The 15,323-nt window shown below is 44.0% G+C and overlaps 2 protein-coding genes across 6 annotated transcripts in view; both read right to left on the bottom strand.

Annotated features, from left to right (window-relative positions):
• Positions 1–7,669, bottom strand: part of mtmr3 (myotubularin related protein 3) — a 28,972-nt gene extending 21,303 nt beyond the window's left edge. For all 5 annotated transcript variants that reach the window (XM_056591581.1, XM_056591585.1, XM_056591583.1 and 2 more), the window contains exons 1-5: positions 7,389–7,669; positions 5,925–5,997; positions 4,136–4,200; positions 2,462–2,551; positions 1,893–2,009 (exon numbers count right to left, since the gene is read on the bottom strand). In XM_056591581.1, the coding sequence (XP_056447556.1) occupies positions 1,893–2,009; positions 2,462–2,551; positions 4,136–4,138 (210 nt within the window). In that variant the 5' untranslated portion in view covers positions 4,139–4,200; positions 5,925–5,997; positions 7,389–7,669. The remainder of the gene's footprint in view (positions 1–1,892; positions 2,010–2,461; positions 2,552–4,135; positions 4,201–5,924; positions 5,998–7,388) is intronic.
• Positions 7,670–12,194: 4,525 nt separating this feature from the next.
• The window catches only part of cux2b (cut-like homeobox 2b), a 38,882-nt gene continuing 35,753 nt past the window's right edge, over positions 12,195–15,323 (bottom strand). The window contains exons 20-22 of the mRNA XM_056593288.1: positions 15,077–15,265; positions 14,373–14,649; positions 12,195–13,004 (exon numbers count right to left, since the gene is read on the bottom strand). Coding sequence (XP_056449263.1) covers positions 12,272–13,004; positions 14,373–14,649; positions 15,077–15,265 — 1,199 coding nt within the window. The 3' untranslated portion in view covers positions 12,195–12,271. The remainder of the gene's footprint in view (positions 13,005–14,372; positions 14,650–15,076; positions 15,266–15,323) is intronic.

The raw sequence follows: 15,323 nt of genomic DNA, 5'->3' as shown, positions 1-15,323 counted from the left end.
TTGGAATAGAATAGTCCATTGTCCATGCAATTAAAGTCAACTTGTACCATGAATGTTCCACAACAAACCTAAGTAAAAAAACTTTAGGTAAAGTAGGATGAACTGTCCTGAAAAAGGAAGCCTCGTTTGTTTCCATGGTATTGCCATGATCTAACCCTATACCTCTAACTGGTTATTCATTTTCCCAGCAATAAATACAAACTTTTAGCATACATGTTCTGCAATGTTGTTAAGTAAGACATTCCCTTTTCCATGCAATATTAAACTTGCATGAATGGGCTCAAGCAAGTTCCCCTTTAAGCACAAAGTACAGATGGACCTCTACTCAGCACTAGAGCTAGGGTTCTCCTCCTTCATCATTCTCAATTCCTTTATAACTTAATTTGTGGAGGAAGGATGGGAGGATTGTTGATGGACTTCAACCGCCGGCGATGGCAGGCCTAATTCATTAATAGAATCAAAATGTAAGAATCCATCTCTTCATGCCTCAAGTTATGTGTTTTTTGCTAAAAAGTGTATAGCCCTTCCAAAACCATGGAAAAAAATAAGCCTTCTTTCAACCGTATATTTTCGGTTGACAAAATTAAAATGTCTTACTTACAAACATTGCAGAACAAAATGGTAACAGTTTGTATTTACTGAATCCAAAAGGTATCAGGTACGAGAGACATGCCTGGAGCCGAGTGATACCAGGGACAGTTTAGACTTACTGGGTCAATTGTAGAAACATCTGCAAGAACGTACCCAGTATTTAAAGAGATGTACCATGACAACCGAGGCAAACCGTTCCTATCAAGATTGTTACCAGGTAAGTATCAATGTCCTTTTTCAACTTAAATTGAATGAACCCTTTATAAATGGGCGGAACCATGAACAAAAACTATTTGAGAAAAAGTAGTGCATTAGAAAGTACCATCTAAATTTGTAGATTGTACATAATTCAACTTAGGCCGTTACCAACATTAGCCTTGGATAACTGCAATTGTTACTTTCACTGATGGGTAATAGAGGAGGTAGAATTGGTTACCAACTTCACTAAGTGAACGAAAAGTACAGAATTATATCAGATTTTTACAAACCAAACCAACTTTAAACGTCAAAATTAGAACTAGATTTACTAGTGATATACAAAATAATAGATTATTGTAACCTATTTTTTCAAGTAAATACATAGTAATTAGGGGACTGTAAAATGATGTGCGGCCCTTTGCCACACATCTATGCAGTTAATATAGAAACCATAGTAATGTTTGGTAGTCTATGAACAGGAATTTTTCATTTTACTATTTTTTTTTTCATGTGTTTAATCCTGAGAATGGTAGAAGAAGGAAGAAGAAAAGGAAGACTGAAGGAGTGCAGCTCAAGCCCTGGCCTGGTCGCTCACAGCAGCAGCCAAGTAACAAAACACTGAGGGTTAGATCACCTGCTGCCTTGCTTGTTTTTGGAAAACATATTAAACTAGTCGTTGATGGAAAGTTAGGAACAGTATTAAATATCTATTTGGTGGTAACACAATAGTTACATGTAGAACGTTTGAAGAAAAAGGACCCCTCTCTTCTCTGCCTCACTTTCTCCAACAAAAACAGTAGAACTGCGAGAGAGAGCGCGAGAGAGAGAGAGAGAGAGAGAGAGAGAGATCTGCACTGCGCGGCACCCCCCCACCAGAACACGGTCAAATGGGTGGGAAACACGGGACGGATTGCTTTAAGCCACTTACTAGAGCGGTATAAATATAGTTAGCGGCATGGTGTGGAATTTCGCTTTGATCAACGCTGTGGACACTGCCTCCACTGTATCCATCGTCTCATACACGGCACATGGTAGGGGGCTGCCGTTAAGGTAATCCTCTTAAACGCTAACTATTGGTATATTTAGCGGAGGACCTGACTCACATTGACCACAGACTCCTTGAACTTGATATGGAGCCGGTAGTTGGACATGGCGATGATGGCGTCCTCCGCTCTCCCCACATACTCCGTGAACTCACCATGCAGCTGGGAGAAGGGAACCTGGCATGGAAGCAGGAAGAGAACCGTACACATAAGCTCAGAACCGTAGCCTCCGCTTTGACATAGAAGTGGTGAAATATATGCTATTCAACAACAAAACATCATTCAAACATTAACTTTAACTGTAGTTGTCTAGGCATGAGGGCTTTTTATTTTAGAGGCATTCCTGAGCTTGCGACTGCATAGTTTCTCAAATTGAAAGCATCCAATGCAAAAGATTTGAGTCCAATGCTAAATATTGTTCATCTCTTTTTAAATGCAAATAACTCAGTTGATCACACACAATTTTAAGGGGTCATCCTTTTTGTGGCTCAAAATAATTCTGTTGTGAACCAAAAAAAAAAAAAGACCTCCGACCCCGTCTACAGACTATTTCACTTGCTATCCGTGTGCAGGACACACACACCCCAAATGCTTAATTTAGAAACAGCTGTACAGATGTTCCGGCTCACCTGCATGTTCTCTTCCTCCAGGACAGGGGACTTCTTGGGGAAGAACTGGTTGGCCTGGACGCACTCCAGGCTCTGCTGCCCCTCCTCCTCCTGTAGGTCCACAAGCAGGGTGAAGCAGAACCAATACAATGCGCCATTCAAACATTCCCCTCAATGCTCCGATTAGCCCCAGGAAGGAATGACCAGAAGGACGTGTTGTTTGTTTGATGCATATATCGCTTGCAATAAACCCTCAACTTAACACACTTTGGCGCTTCAACAGGGCCAACTGTTTTCTGCGGTTTCAATTGACCAATAACAAATTCAGGGCTAGCTATCCTCTGACAAGACACCCGAAACCCTTACTTAGGGTTCAGAAGTGACGAGTGTTTAACAAGCAATGAAAACCAGTTATTTATCAGTTTTCAAAACATCTCGAAAGACCTTCCATGAATGTTGTGTGATTACAGAGACACATCAAAAGGCTTACGCCTCAACCTCTTATTTCTAGAGCGCCAGCTATCTAGTGGGAGCGCCACCATGGAAAACAAAATCCTGCGGAGAAGCCTAGAATATTGAATAAATACTATCATTACAACCTGTCTGTCTTTGGTCGATTCTCACACTGGACGGAGGGTGTCAAAGTGCTACCAATGTAGTGGAAAAGTGTTCATGTAACAGAATACAAAACTAACGTAGAATACAGGGCTCTTAACCAACTTTTTTCAACATTCCTCCTGGAACCATCCGGAAATACAATCTAAGCCATCCCAAAAAGGAAAGCTGTTGTAAAGCCAGTTTTGCTTCACCTTGTGAGGAATCTGTTTACATACAAGTACTGTGGCTGAGATTGTTTTGCCGCGTAACGCTTCGGTGATGGTCTTTAGAGTCAGCGTTATTTGGGAGATTTGCTCTTGCTCATCAACACATGGCAGTTTGTTTCACGTAAAGCAGACGGAATCACAGAGGAGCCGGCTTTGCTTTCTGTTGTCTGCCGCTCTCTACTGTGCACTGCAGAGCTCATGTCACAAGGCTAGTCTTCCATTTGTATTTCACCAACGTTAAAACAATCAAAACTTTTCAGAAATTCTAATTGTAATCCTTTTCCTTTTTCCGCCTCAAGGCCGACCAGACGTACTTAAGCTCGAGCCCTTGGTTCTTCTTATATTTTGGGCCAGCCCAGCGCAGTTTATAAGTTAGATGGTTATCTGATCAAATGTTAATCATTCTCATTCTAATGGTGTGACGTTTATTAAATCCGACCCATAGTGCATCACACACATTGATGCGCCAGCCCCACTGGCACAAGAACCAAAAACTCAATAGATATAAACATAGAATAAACAATAGAAATCACACCCTAAACAAAAAATACAGATCCCCTTTTACTTAAGCAGAGACCAGGTTAGATGTGCGGTGCAAATTGAAGTATACTGGTATCCACAACACTAGGACACACCCACTTGCAAAGTGCAGTAACACCCACACACACTTCACTGGTTGAAAATTGGACATGGCTGTGAAGGCTGTAATTGCCTGCTGGATACTAGAGTGGACTGATTAGCTACCAAAAAGAAGATAAATAAAAGGCAGGGTTTCCAATTCTGTATACAAAACAAAGCAGACAGCCTACCTAGAGAAGCAGAGTGCTTCCCCAAGAGGCCCTGTAATGACATGCATTGAGAGGAGCTTTACCATGGTCCCCAGGAAGGAGTGGGGTCTTCAGACACAGAAGCTCTACCCTGGGACTGAAACCCAGGCTGAGGGAGAGAAGAAGGAGACAAAAGAGAAAAATAAAATAAAATATACTTCACATCTACCTAACAAATTCAAGTGTAACATCAAATCTATCCCCGTGTTGTTTTATTTGAACCTCTGTTTAAATATCGTTTGCCTTTTTCTTTATGCATAGACGACCTGTCAATCAATGTCTACTTGATATTCAATGAGAGTACTACTTGGCAAACATTGTATTCTGGGGAAAATTAAAAACTATTGGCAGAGATGTTTGCCTACCCAACCTCTTTTTCCATTCCCCGCCACAAAGCCAGAGAGCGCTGTACAGAATCAGAGACCATTCAGTATAGAGCCGTCATGGGCAGCGTCCACATAATCTGACACCTTGTTACATAACCAGCAGTGTTCTCAGCGCTGCCTTTTTGAAAAAAAAACAGCGATCCCCACAAGCTTTGCTGCCTTTTTGCAATCAAGAACTACTCTCCAATAGCAAATTATTTTGTTTTGAAAACGAAGAGAGGCATTAAAATCCAACGAGTCAGCGATTGTGGATTTTCCGGTCTGGATGACCCATATTTCCCTCTCAGATATTTTTGGGAAGCCACATCGGTGGCAAGATTATCTCTGATAGTTATGTCTGTGCTTAAATTTGTTATAAAGTATAATCGATACTCTGTTGACACTGGTAGATCTTTGGGGTCATGACATAACCCTTATTTGCTCAAGTGTTGAACCACTTATGTTGTTCCCATATCCTGTTTGTGTGACCTTTTACATCCAAATAATGGTCTATTTGAGGTTCTTCATTATTAATCCATACGTCTGATTTACTCAGACCCTTATCGACTGCTAGCCTGGGTATACCCATGCTGCCTTGCACCCAATTTCATTTCACACTGCTTGGCAGCCTGGATTCCATGGATCAGATTTTCACCTGAGATAGGGAAACAATCACAGAACGCGGAGGGACGGCAAGACAAATGACGACGTCTATGAGTCACACCGAAGTTTGTAGTTTACGGATCCAAAATGGCAGCAGACGCGTTACCTTTCGATGCAGCCTTAGATGGTGTTCGAAGTTGTTTAGAACGCATGTTTATTTTGAAAAAATAGCAACTTCCGGCGTTAAGCTCTTTCATTACCAAGAAGGATGTCTTTGCCCTGCTACCAACAGGCTTTGATTGGCTATGAGCTACGTACAGACTCATATGATAGACATTCGTAGCGCCCAATAAACGGCTCTGGGCAATCGTTAACCACGCCTCAAATACGAGAAAATGAATGTGTGGTTCCCAGACCTCAACTCAATGTAGATTGAGATGAGGTCTGGCGTTAGCCAGGCTAATCGACTGCTTGGACTAAATCCGGAGACTGGCAGATACCAGGCCTGGGAAATGCAAGGGAAGTAAAGGCTGGTGGAGACTTCCACAAACCAACATGAGGGCCAAACATCGAATGCCTCTTGGATACCATTGACTGGGCTAATGTGGCACCGGTTGCTAACTGGCCCTGCTATAATAAGGTAACTGGTGAAACAATCCCACATTAAAATGTCCCAACAGTCAAAGACATGGGCGCCTTGCCAGCACATTTCCTGGAGCAGAGAACATCAAGTGTGATTCTAATGCACCATATGAAATTCTGAACTGACCCAATCAATTGTTCATTTAAAAAACATAGCAGTAAAATGTACACAGAGCTGACTGCAAGTTTCAATAGAGTATTTATTTCACCACTTGGAACTTACCACAAGTAGTAAGCAACAGACGAGGTTGTCTCGCAATCCTGTCCTCAAGGGTTTAGTGGTTGGGCATGGAAATCTGTTAAGAGAGGCAGCAAACATGCATGTGATTTAAGACTAAATGTTTTCTTTATAACTCTCTTGGTATTCGGTAAAGTGACAGTGTTCCCCATCCACTGCAGCCTCTAACCCTACAATAGCCCTTATTATTCAGAGGCAAATATAGATGTTCTGGTGGTAAGGGCAGCCTTTAAATGAGCCGAGAATAGGACACACACCTTCCACACGTTTGGGGGGGAATGACATGGAGTCAGTTGGGTCCATTTGGAGTTTATGGAATCCTGACAGCAAGTAAAGTTTAATCAGTCACATAGGATTGCTTATTAGTTTTCCATCTTCAGATAAGGATAGAAAACTGGGCATGTGCAAAACTTTTTCCAATTAGAGGAAACAGCAACACTTGACAAAACTGAAATCTGATCTCTGTAAATCCGATCTCGGTAGGTCAGAATGACATAACCCATACGCATTCAAGTGCATTTTTATATAAAATACCAGGGTTTGCTGAACAGGAGCAGCTTGAATATCGAAATGTGCCTATTCAAGCCAGACCCGTCGGTCTACTTAGTAAGCAAATTAATGACCATACTTGGCTATCGAACCAAAGTATCAGGAACTACACTCAAGGCTGTCTCAAGCCGATAAAGCATATCTTCAGCACTCACTCGCAGACTATGTTTACCGCAGCGGGATCATGAGAGCCGTTGCTGCGACCCAGAGCGGGTCCAGACCGGGTCCATGTTAAGAGGTGCACAGAGCAGGCTAAGCCCATTAGAGCCTTAACGTGACTCCTATCCCGCAACAGGCCACTGTATATTACAACATGAAGCATTATTCAGCAGATTATTGTATACAGAAACCTTAACTTAAATACAAAACAATTAGTGAACAAGGGAAGTAGTGGTAAATAAAAAGGCCAAGGGAGGGACAACGTAGACGGATCTAATATTTCTAAACATCGGATTATAAATGTATGCAATAGCTTGCATTGTTATCAATAAATATAATTGTTAAACATGTTTACGTTGTCACGTTTATTCAAAACACTGTACTGGGAGTGGGACGTGCTAATGTTGAACAAGCTAACAGTTCGGGGGAACAGCTAGGATAGCACCCCGCTAACGTGACAGAAAGATAATGCCATGACACACATTTGTTATCTCTATTTATTATCTGTGAGGGAACGAAAGAGCGCTGCAGTGACGGCGGTGTTGCTTTTAGTCGCTGTGGAAAACTTCACGTTGACCCGGTTAAGTTTGCAAGAATAACCCGGGCTAACTCCCACGTCTAGCATCCACCACTCACTGGACTAACCAGACTATGTTTAGTGTCTCAATGGGATAGTGTAGTTCTGTTTTTATGCACACATAACAGTTGTGTCTGTTAGCTAGCGGCGCTACCGCGGCTCACCGGAGAGGTTTTGTTGTTGTTGTGAGATGGAGGGCGGACCCCGACGCGGAGGCCTCTGCTGAGCAGAACAGCCACCGGCAGACTCACAGCGGACGGGCGAGACGGGAGCCTTAAAGCCAACGGTTCAGTCGAAGATCAGTGCAGCCAATCAACAATGAAAAACACCGGATCAAATAAACATTAGTCATATCCAAGCCGAAGCCAGTTTCACTGCGCCCAGGTCAGGAGCCGCCGATCAGAGTTCTTCGTCGTCGCCATCGCCGCGAATAGTCCCAGCCCTACGCTATCCGTGCGAAAGTGACGTCATTACGTCGGCGGTCGGCTCTTGACAGAGGGGAGGGGCGGAGGGGAGGAGCTCATCAGCAGACCACGCAGCCAAAATCATGTAAACATTGGGATGGAAGATGGTAAAGGTGCTACGATTTCCATTTCTCTCTGTCTGACAATTAATCTGAAAACGTGACAACACGTGCTTATAGATATAGACCCCATGAATATAAGGAGAAACAAATAAATGTAATAATATTGCTGCTTGATAATGGTTGTATCCAAAAACCTATGAATCAATTTACTGCTTTTCATCACAAAATATTGAAAATAGCTAGCTACCTTTAACAACACTAACGGTTTATACAATTTTTGTTGCTAATAGTGGAATAAGACGCAAGTATCCAGGAAGCCTCGAATATCAACTTTGTAGTATGTGGGATCCATGAATGTGGCTTCAACAATCTACACGGTTAAATAATCTGATCAAGGCTGATAAACTAACTTTGAATATTGACCTACTGAAGCGAGTTGCTTGAAATGAATCCTCTTAGATCATATATATTTACACACTGATTATCAACTTTCACTGACTAAGAGAAACAATACACTGCCTGTAAGCAACAATATATATGAAAGCAAAATCTTCTTAGCTTTTTAACAAAACATGGATTGGATGGCAATCTGTTTTCTTAGCTTAAGTGGTTGTAAGTTACACCAATAAAGAGATAAAACCAACATTATGCAGTGATTGTTTTAGCAAGACCATGCAGTTACTTAGAGACCACCGATTTTGCTGGAAAGAGGAAAATTAGATGTGGTCTGATAACTGCTGTCTGGAGCAGGATTTCAGTCAGGTATAAATAACAGGTCGACTAGCATGCCCCAGACTAGAGTAGAATGAGAATAGTCCATGGTACAACAAAGGGACTATAATCATGTTGACCATTTTCATTTTGGAAGCAGTAAAACACTGTTAAAACATTCACAAAATTAACTCCAAAATGGATACGTTAGATTCCAAAAGCAGATTATGGACCCTCCTTTCAAACATCTTCCACCTCCTCAAATTATAGTAAACTGATCTGTCCACTAATTGTCTAACAATGTCCAATTTAACACGTCAATGCTATTACACAGTGTATTGGGAGCAGTAGTGTCTTTCAGCAGCAGTTACTGTAATTGCGCCATAAACCACCACGATGAGACACCTTATTCCAAACTGCAGATTCCTTTGACTTAAAATAAAGGTTTGACCCCAGAGCATCCTGCTCTATCCTTGAGCAAGATGCCTTACCCCCTGCTCCTTAATGACCTGTATCTGAATTCACTCACGTAGCCATTCTGTTAAGAGACTAAATATGGGATAATCCTCATAGACGTTGGTTGAATATTGCATGTTAATAATAAGACAACACAGCCGGGTCTTCAACAGGATCTTTATGTATTGATGATGGCTTGATACACATGTAAATTTAACTTCAAGACGCTTGGCATACTTTTGTCGATTCTTTAACATGTAATAATATACCTTGTAACGTATGGTATAGTAAAGTGATTTGAGCCTGAAGAACACCTGTTTCTCAAGTTACATCTCACAGTTGGAACTCCAAAGTAAATTTTCACTTATTGACAAATCCTCACTAGAGTTGTAAATATCTATCTGCATCCATACTGACAACCCTACATGCAGTCACTGAAATTATACTGACGCATCATTGTCTAACGACTGATGTCATTCAAAAAAGAACGCAAAATAATCTATTGTTTAGGCCCCTTGATATAAAAGCTTTGCTTTTTTCTACCTGGCTAGAAAAGCCACATTCCCAAATCACAATTGACTGAAGGAAGTTCCTCTCGAGACGACTCAATGAGGCGTGATATGGCACAGAGTTTTTGATTTTTAATGTTTCACTTTAAGTAATGACAATCCATTGGGCTTCTTTGCATCCTAATTTACAGAACTCTCCTTCGTTGGTACTGGGCCTCGCTGTGACGCTCTGGGAGCTGGGTGTATGTGCTTTATGTGTGGACTAGTCTGAGGTCAACCAAAAGAAAAGCAGTTAAGTGGTGATTAAGTGGCTAAACAACAATTATAAACACAGCCCGTTTCTTCCCTGTATTGTAATAAGAATGAAATTGCATGCAAATGGAAATAATAGCAGGAAGTTTATATAAAGAGGTAATGGTCTGAAGAAGTATAGTTCACTTTCTGCCATGTGTCCGGTGTGACCATTAAGACAATAAGATCCCCATAAAGGGAATGTAATTTCTGACCATACAGTATATAATGCACCTAAACAGAGGCTATGAAAATAGCAAGAAAGTCGTATGCGGCTACATGAAAGGTTCCTATATTTGCGAGAGAAACACGTGTCAAAAAGTTGAGAAGAGACTTGTCAGTGTCATCAGTACAACCCCACATCATGACACATCTGCTACAGCTCTTGCCATTGGAGCAGCTTCCTGGTCATTCGCATAACCCTTTACTGATGTCATTGCTTCCACAAGTCCTTTTATAATACAACAACAACCATCCTTTACACCGGGTACTTTGTGTTATTACCATATCTCTCCACTGCTGATGAGGGCAACTGTTGAGTAAAGCTTCAAATTGCAAGACTACCCTGAGAGAAGGTCTAAAACGTGGGCAAGCTTGCCAGACCAGAACTGGCTCAAACAGGTTTGGTTCATTAACTCTGTATACTCTTAGTTCAATATAATCAGCATCCGTTTTTTTTTTTACTGTTCCAAGAGCGTCATGATATTGTTTTTCTGTTATTGTGTAATATATATCTCTAGATAATACAATCAAAGTTCTCTGAACTATTTAGACATGTGCAAGTGTTTACTACCAACTTCAACGATACAGTAAAGGCAAGACTTGTGGACACTAAGTAAGCATAATTTCAATATTTTTGAAAATGTCTTGAATTTTTCCCCGCAATGATGAAAACCTAAGTGCCATAAGTAGTTCATACAAGATGTATTGGATATTTTGTTACTTGTTCTGAGTATAAAAAAGTGGCAAAATACATAAAGAATAGCTTGCAAGCATGAGAGAACGTTTTGACACAGGTAGGAGGAGGGGGGGTTATCTTATCTTAACCCTCAACATCTTATTGTAGGCAACATTCACCCAAAGTACTGAAAGACAGAGCCTCTAAAAATGCAGGAACCTGCTGCTAGTTCAGAACGTTCCTTTTTTGTTTGTTTACAGTCTGTAGGTGAAACAATTGGATTGTTAGTATTTTGATTGATTGCGATGGGAGCCATTTTCAGTGAACACCTTCGAGGGTCCCGAACAGAGCGAGACACCAGCTGAGTGCCTCGCTGTGTTTTTGGGGAGTTCGATATGATGATACCCTTGACTGAGGACCCACGACACAAACACAGAGACTGAATAACAATGACCCAAGTGGATAAAACAAAGAGCGGTGGAATTATGTGCAAGGCATGTCACAAACAAAAACAGCTCCCCCCCCCCCCCCCCAAACACACTCTCTCAATTATCCAAATAAACATCTGGTTATGTGTATGCGTATGAAGCGAAGCACAGCGGTAGCATGATGTGTGTCAACATAATCTGAGGTAACAGGGTGTTGTGTGTTCTGGCCCACGTCAGTCGGACAACCGGCGCCTTCTACAGGGTTTAGAGAGGTAAGTCTGGAAAGCAATCGTGTAAACTGTGCTCCCGCGGTGAACGTGTCACTTCCTGTCACGAAAAAGCACAAAGGGACCCGAAAAACTGTAAACCTCAAGGATCATTCTAAAATAAAAACAAACAAAAAACACTTAAATACTTTACTGATAGCTTAATGTTTTCTCTTTTTTTTTCTTTTTTTTACTTTTAACCGTATTTTTTTGTTGCTGTATTCATTCTTTTTTTCTCTCGTTTTAGCTCCAAGTATAACATATGAGTCTAACTACAGAGGGTGAATTCCATGCTACATCAGTTCGAAGGAGGCTATTGCAGACAACCCTACAACGTGTACAACCACATTTTATACGTCCGAGATACAAATATTTTCAAAACATGTCACCGAGAAACTAAGTACATACGAGATGTTGAATATTTAGAGTCTTTGAGGACTATCCCTCAGTTGGAAAGCAGGATGTCACGTCACTTGACTTGAACCGTCCTGTCTTTCAGACAAAAATCTGGAAAAATTGCTATTCAAAAAGTAGCAAATTTGGTCAATGTCTCTTTTCTCAAATAGTTATAGTGCTTTGATGGCTTAAGACAAGGGTCTATTTTTAATCTCACCTAGTGGCAATCTTCAGAACTTTAGTGTGCATTTCATGACACTATAGCTGCAAAAGTCTTCATGTCAGTCCAATAGGTAAAACAACAGCTTGTGCTGCACATATATCTCAAAGTAGTTATGCGTTATCAAAAAAGACACAAAAAACTCAACATATTTATAAATTATTTTTTTCCCTTTAAAGTTATCTTGGGTTGGGGAAAGAGGGGGGGGAGAATAGGTTGTTTGTGTGTTTAGCTCTGGATTTACCCCCCTCCAAACAGTTCCTCTGGTGTGGAGCTCCCCGCTGACGGAACAGAATGGAGGCAGAATGTGCACGCAGCGCAGATCATCAGCAGATCTCAGTCACACTCAGAACTCCCACTCTAACGTCTCTTCCCGATTGGCCGCCCTCTCCAGCCGGTGGATGATGTTGTTGAGGTTGGCCATCTTCTCGTTGCGTCTCTGTGAGCTGCGGTTGGCCTTGGGGCTTTGCAGCAGCGCGCCGTGCTGCCCGGGCTCCAGGCTGTGATTGGTGGAGGAGCCGCCGTCAGGTGCGGGCGGTGAGGGCGATATGGGGGCGGAGGACGACGGGATGGGCGACACCGACATCATGAGGCCCGGCGAGGACGCGGCCGACGGCGAATTGAGGAACACCTCCAGGCTGCTGCGGCACGCCTCCGACGAGGCCTTGAAGCTCACCGGGTCCACGGGGGACTTGCCTGGGTCTTCCCCCTCGGGGCCCCGGGACTTGCTGGACCTCACGGCCCCGTCGGTAGCGGACGGGGCCCGGGCCTGGCTGCTCATCCCGTGGTGGTGGTCGCGGAACACGGCCGCCGCATCCTCGTGCTCGCTCTTCAGCTGCGGGAAATGCACGGCCATGGAGAAGCACTGGACCCTGGACAGCCGCAGGTCGTAGTCCTCCCTCTCCGAGGCCTCCTGCTTGATGAGGGGCCGTCCGGCGTGGAGGGCGTGTCCTGGGGGCTGGAGCCGTCGGTCGTCCGAGTCGGAGCGGGGGCTGCACGGGCCGGAGGGGGAGAGGTGCTCCGTGTCCTCGTCGTTGTCCGGCTGGCCCTCCATCAGCACCTCCCGGCGCATCCTGGACCTGCAGCACACACACCCTGCTGTTAGGTAAACACACACACTAATACATGCATACGCTAGCTGGCACAAAAGCACACACACTAGCACAGACACACACTAGACACAGACACCCTGCTGTTAGGTGCACTCCCACACTAGCACACACACACACACACACACACACACACACACACACACACACACACACACACACACGTGCACGCACGCACACGCACACACACACACACGCACGCACGCACGCACGCACGCACGCACGCACGCACGCACGCACGCACGCACGCACGCACGCACACACACACACACACACACACACACACACACACACACACACACACACACACACACACAACACACACACACAAACACCAGCACAAACATACACAATAGAAACAGCCTTTATAACCCACACACACGCAGACACATAGAAAGACACACAAACCAGCGGGCAGCCAGGGATACAGTTATCATTACACACAACTCACACCAGCACACATGCACCCCGCTATTACGACTACCAGCGTAAGAACAACAGAGACACACACTACTCAGCTTGACTCCATCCTTATGCATAAAAACCAACAGCAGGATAAGTATTAAGATGAACTAGCTTTTATCTCCCAAGCTACTATTGAATCCTATGTCAATGTCTTGTGGTCGCGGCACCCGCTTGTTGTTATAGCTATTATTAATAGAATTGGCTTCTGACTCAAAATGTTTAAAGACGATACAGACAGAGAGGTTGTCGGGTTGCGTTCGACTGCTTTGTTGATCGTACTTATTGACAACACGACCCCCCCAGGCCGGCCCGTAATGAGCGAACCACTGGTGGTATCGGGGTGGATAACTAGGAGTTTTCTCTGCCCAAGTATGATCATGTCTCCCCATCCACTTGTCTTGTAATACAGCCCGAGGCAATGCAATAACACCCGCCTCTTTCTTTGACCATTTGGATATATTCTCTGTTCTGTGTGTCTGGCCAGAGGGGTTCCTGCTGATAGTGCTGTTGAAGTCACCTCCCTTCACGTTGGCTGAGCTCCGAGCGGCCGTAGAGTAAATTAGTAATAAAATAAATGTCAATGTTTACTACGGACGTGGTTGGGGCCTCATAACACAGTAAAGGAAGGATACGCAGGTGTCGTACATTGAACTTCACTTCCTGATTTGGTTCAGTTCAACTGATTTTCAGACATGATAAATGGGATATAACTGCTGATATATTTATTTCTACATGTTTTCACATACTGAATAATTTCTCCATAAACACTATGCTCTGCATTGTAAACCACAATATTGTTTTATAATCTAGTTTCCATGTTTTCTTATCAGCCGACTCCATCCCACCCCCTCTCAATGGAAAAGGCAGACTGGCCTGTAGTTGTGGAACCAGTTGATAACAGTGTTGGTCTTGAGGTTGAGCTGGGAGGCCAGCATCTCGATGGTGTTCTGCGAGGGGTAGGGCTCCAGGAGGTAGGCCTTCCGCAGGGCCTCCTTCTCCTCCGCCCCCAGCACCACCCGGGGCTTCTTCACCTGGCTGTACGGGCACAGGTCCAGTGAGGCCAGGGCCGGGCTCACACACTCCGACCGCGTGCTGGGGGAGTCGCTGTCCGACCCCGTGCTCAGGAGCCCGTACCTCCTCTTCAGGTAGGCTGCGAGGAAGAGGAGGAGGAAAGGGGTTAAGAACCAGGTCAGAAGCATGCGTGTCTCTCCAACGCCCTTGATGATGAATTATTCACGGTTTGACAGATCTTCACAGGCCTAGAGAACACCGCTGCCCTAAGCCTTCTAAAGCAGAGGTCCCCAACTTTTTTTTACGCCACGGACCGTTACTAGGTCAGACAAAATTTTCGCGGACCCTATTCTGTTACCCATCTGAAAAAGAGCCACCAGGGGTCGCTGTTGCATGTTTTCTGCGACATGCATGAGATGAAAGACAGATAGCCGTGCACGCTTAAAGCTTAGACTAAGAACACTTCTAATAAACAGGATGGGTTCATTAGTTTTGTTACACCGGGCGATAGCTCATTGAGTGAGAGGAATAGTGATCGAACATGGAAAGAGTTAGCATGTGCATACCTTTCTTCTCCATCTTCTTCATGTCCCGCAGCTTGTCCACGTTGTGGGGGTCGTTGAGCCACAGCTGCATGCGGACGAAGGGCTCGCGGCCCTTCAGGCTGAGCTTGTGCCAGGGCTTGGGCCTGGAGAGGAGGTCCGACACGGAGCCCTGCGTCAGGCCCAGGATGCTCTCCCCAAACAGCCTCTGGCCTGTGGGAGCAGAGAGCTCTGTTGAAGCCACGTGAAATGAAGGAGTGAGGAAAGGGAC

Source organism: Gadus chalcogrammus, chromosome 6, assembly GCF_026213295.1.
Source record: "Gadus chalcogrammus isolate NIFS_2021 chromosome 6, NIFS_Gcha_1.0, whole genome shotgun sequence".
NCBI classification, from domain to species: Eukaryota; Metazoa; Chordata; class Actinopteri; order Gadiformes; family Gadidae; genus Gadus; species Gadus chalcogrammus.
The sequence above is the reverse complement of the archived record's forward strand: the minus strand, read 5'-3'. Positions and strand labels throughout refer to the sequence as shown.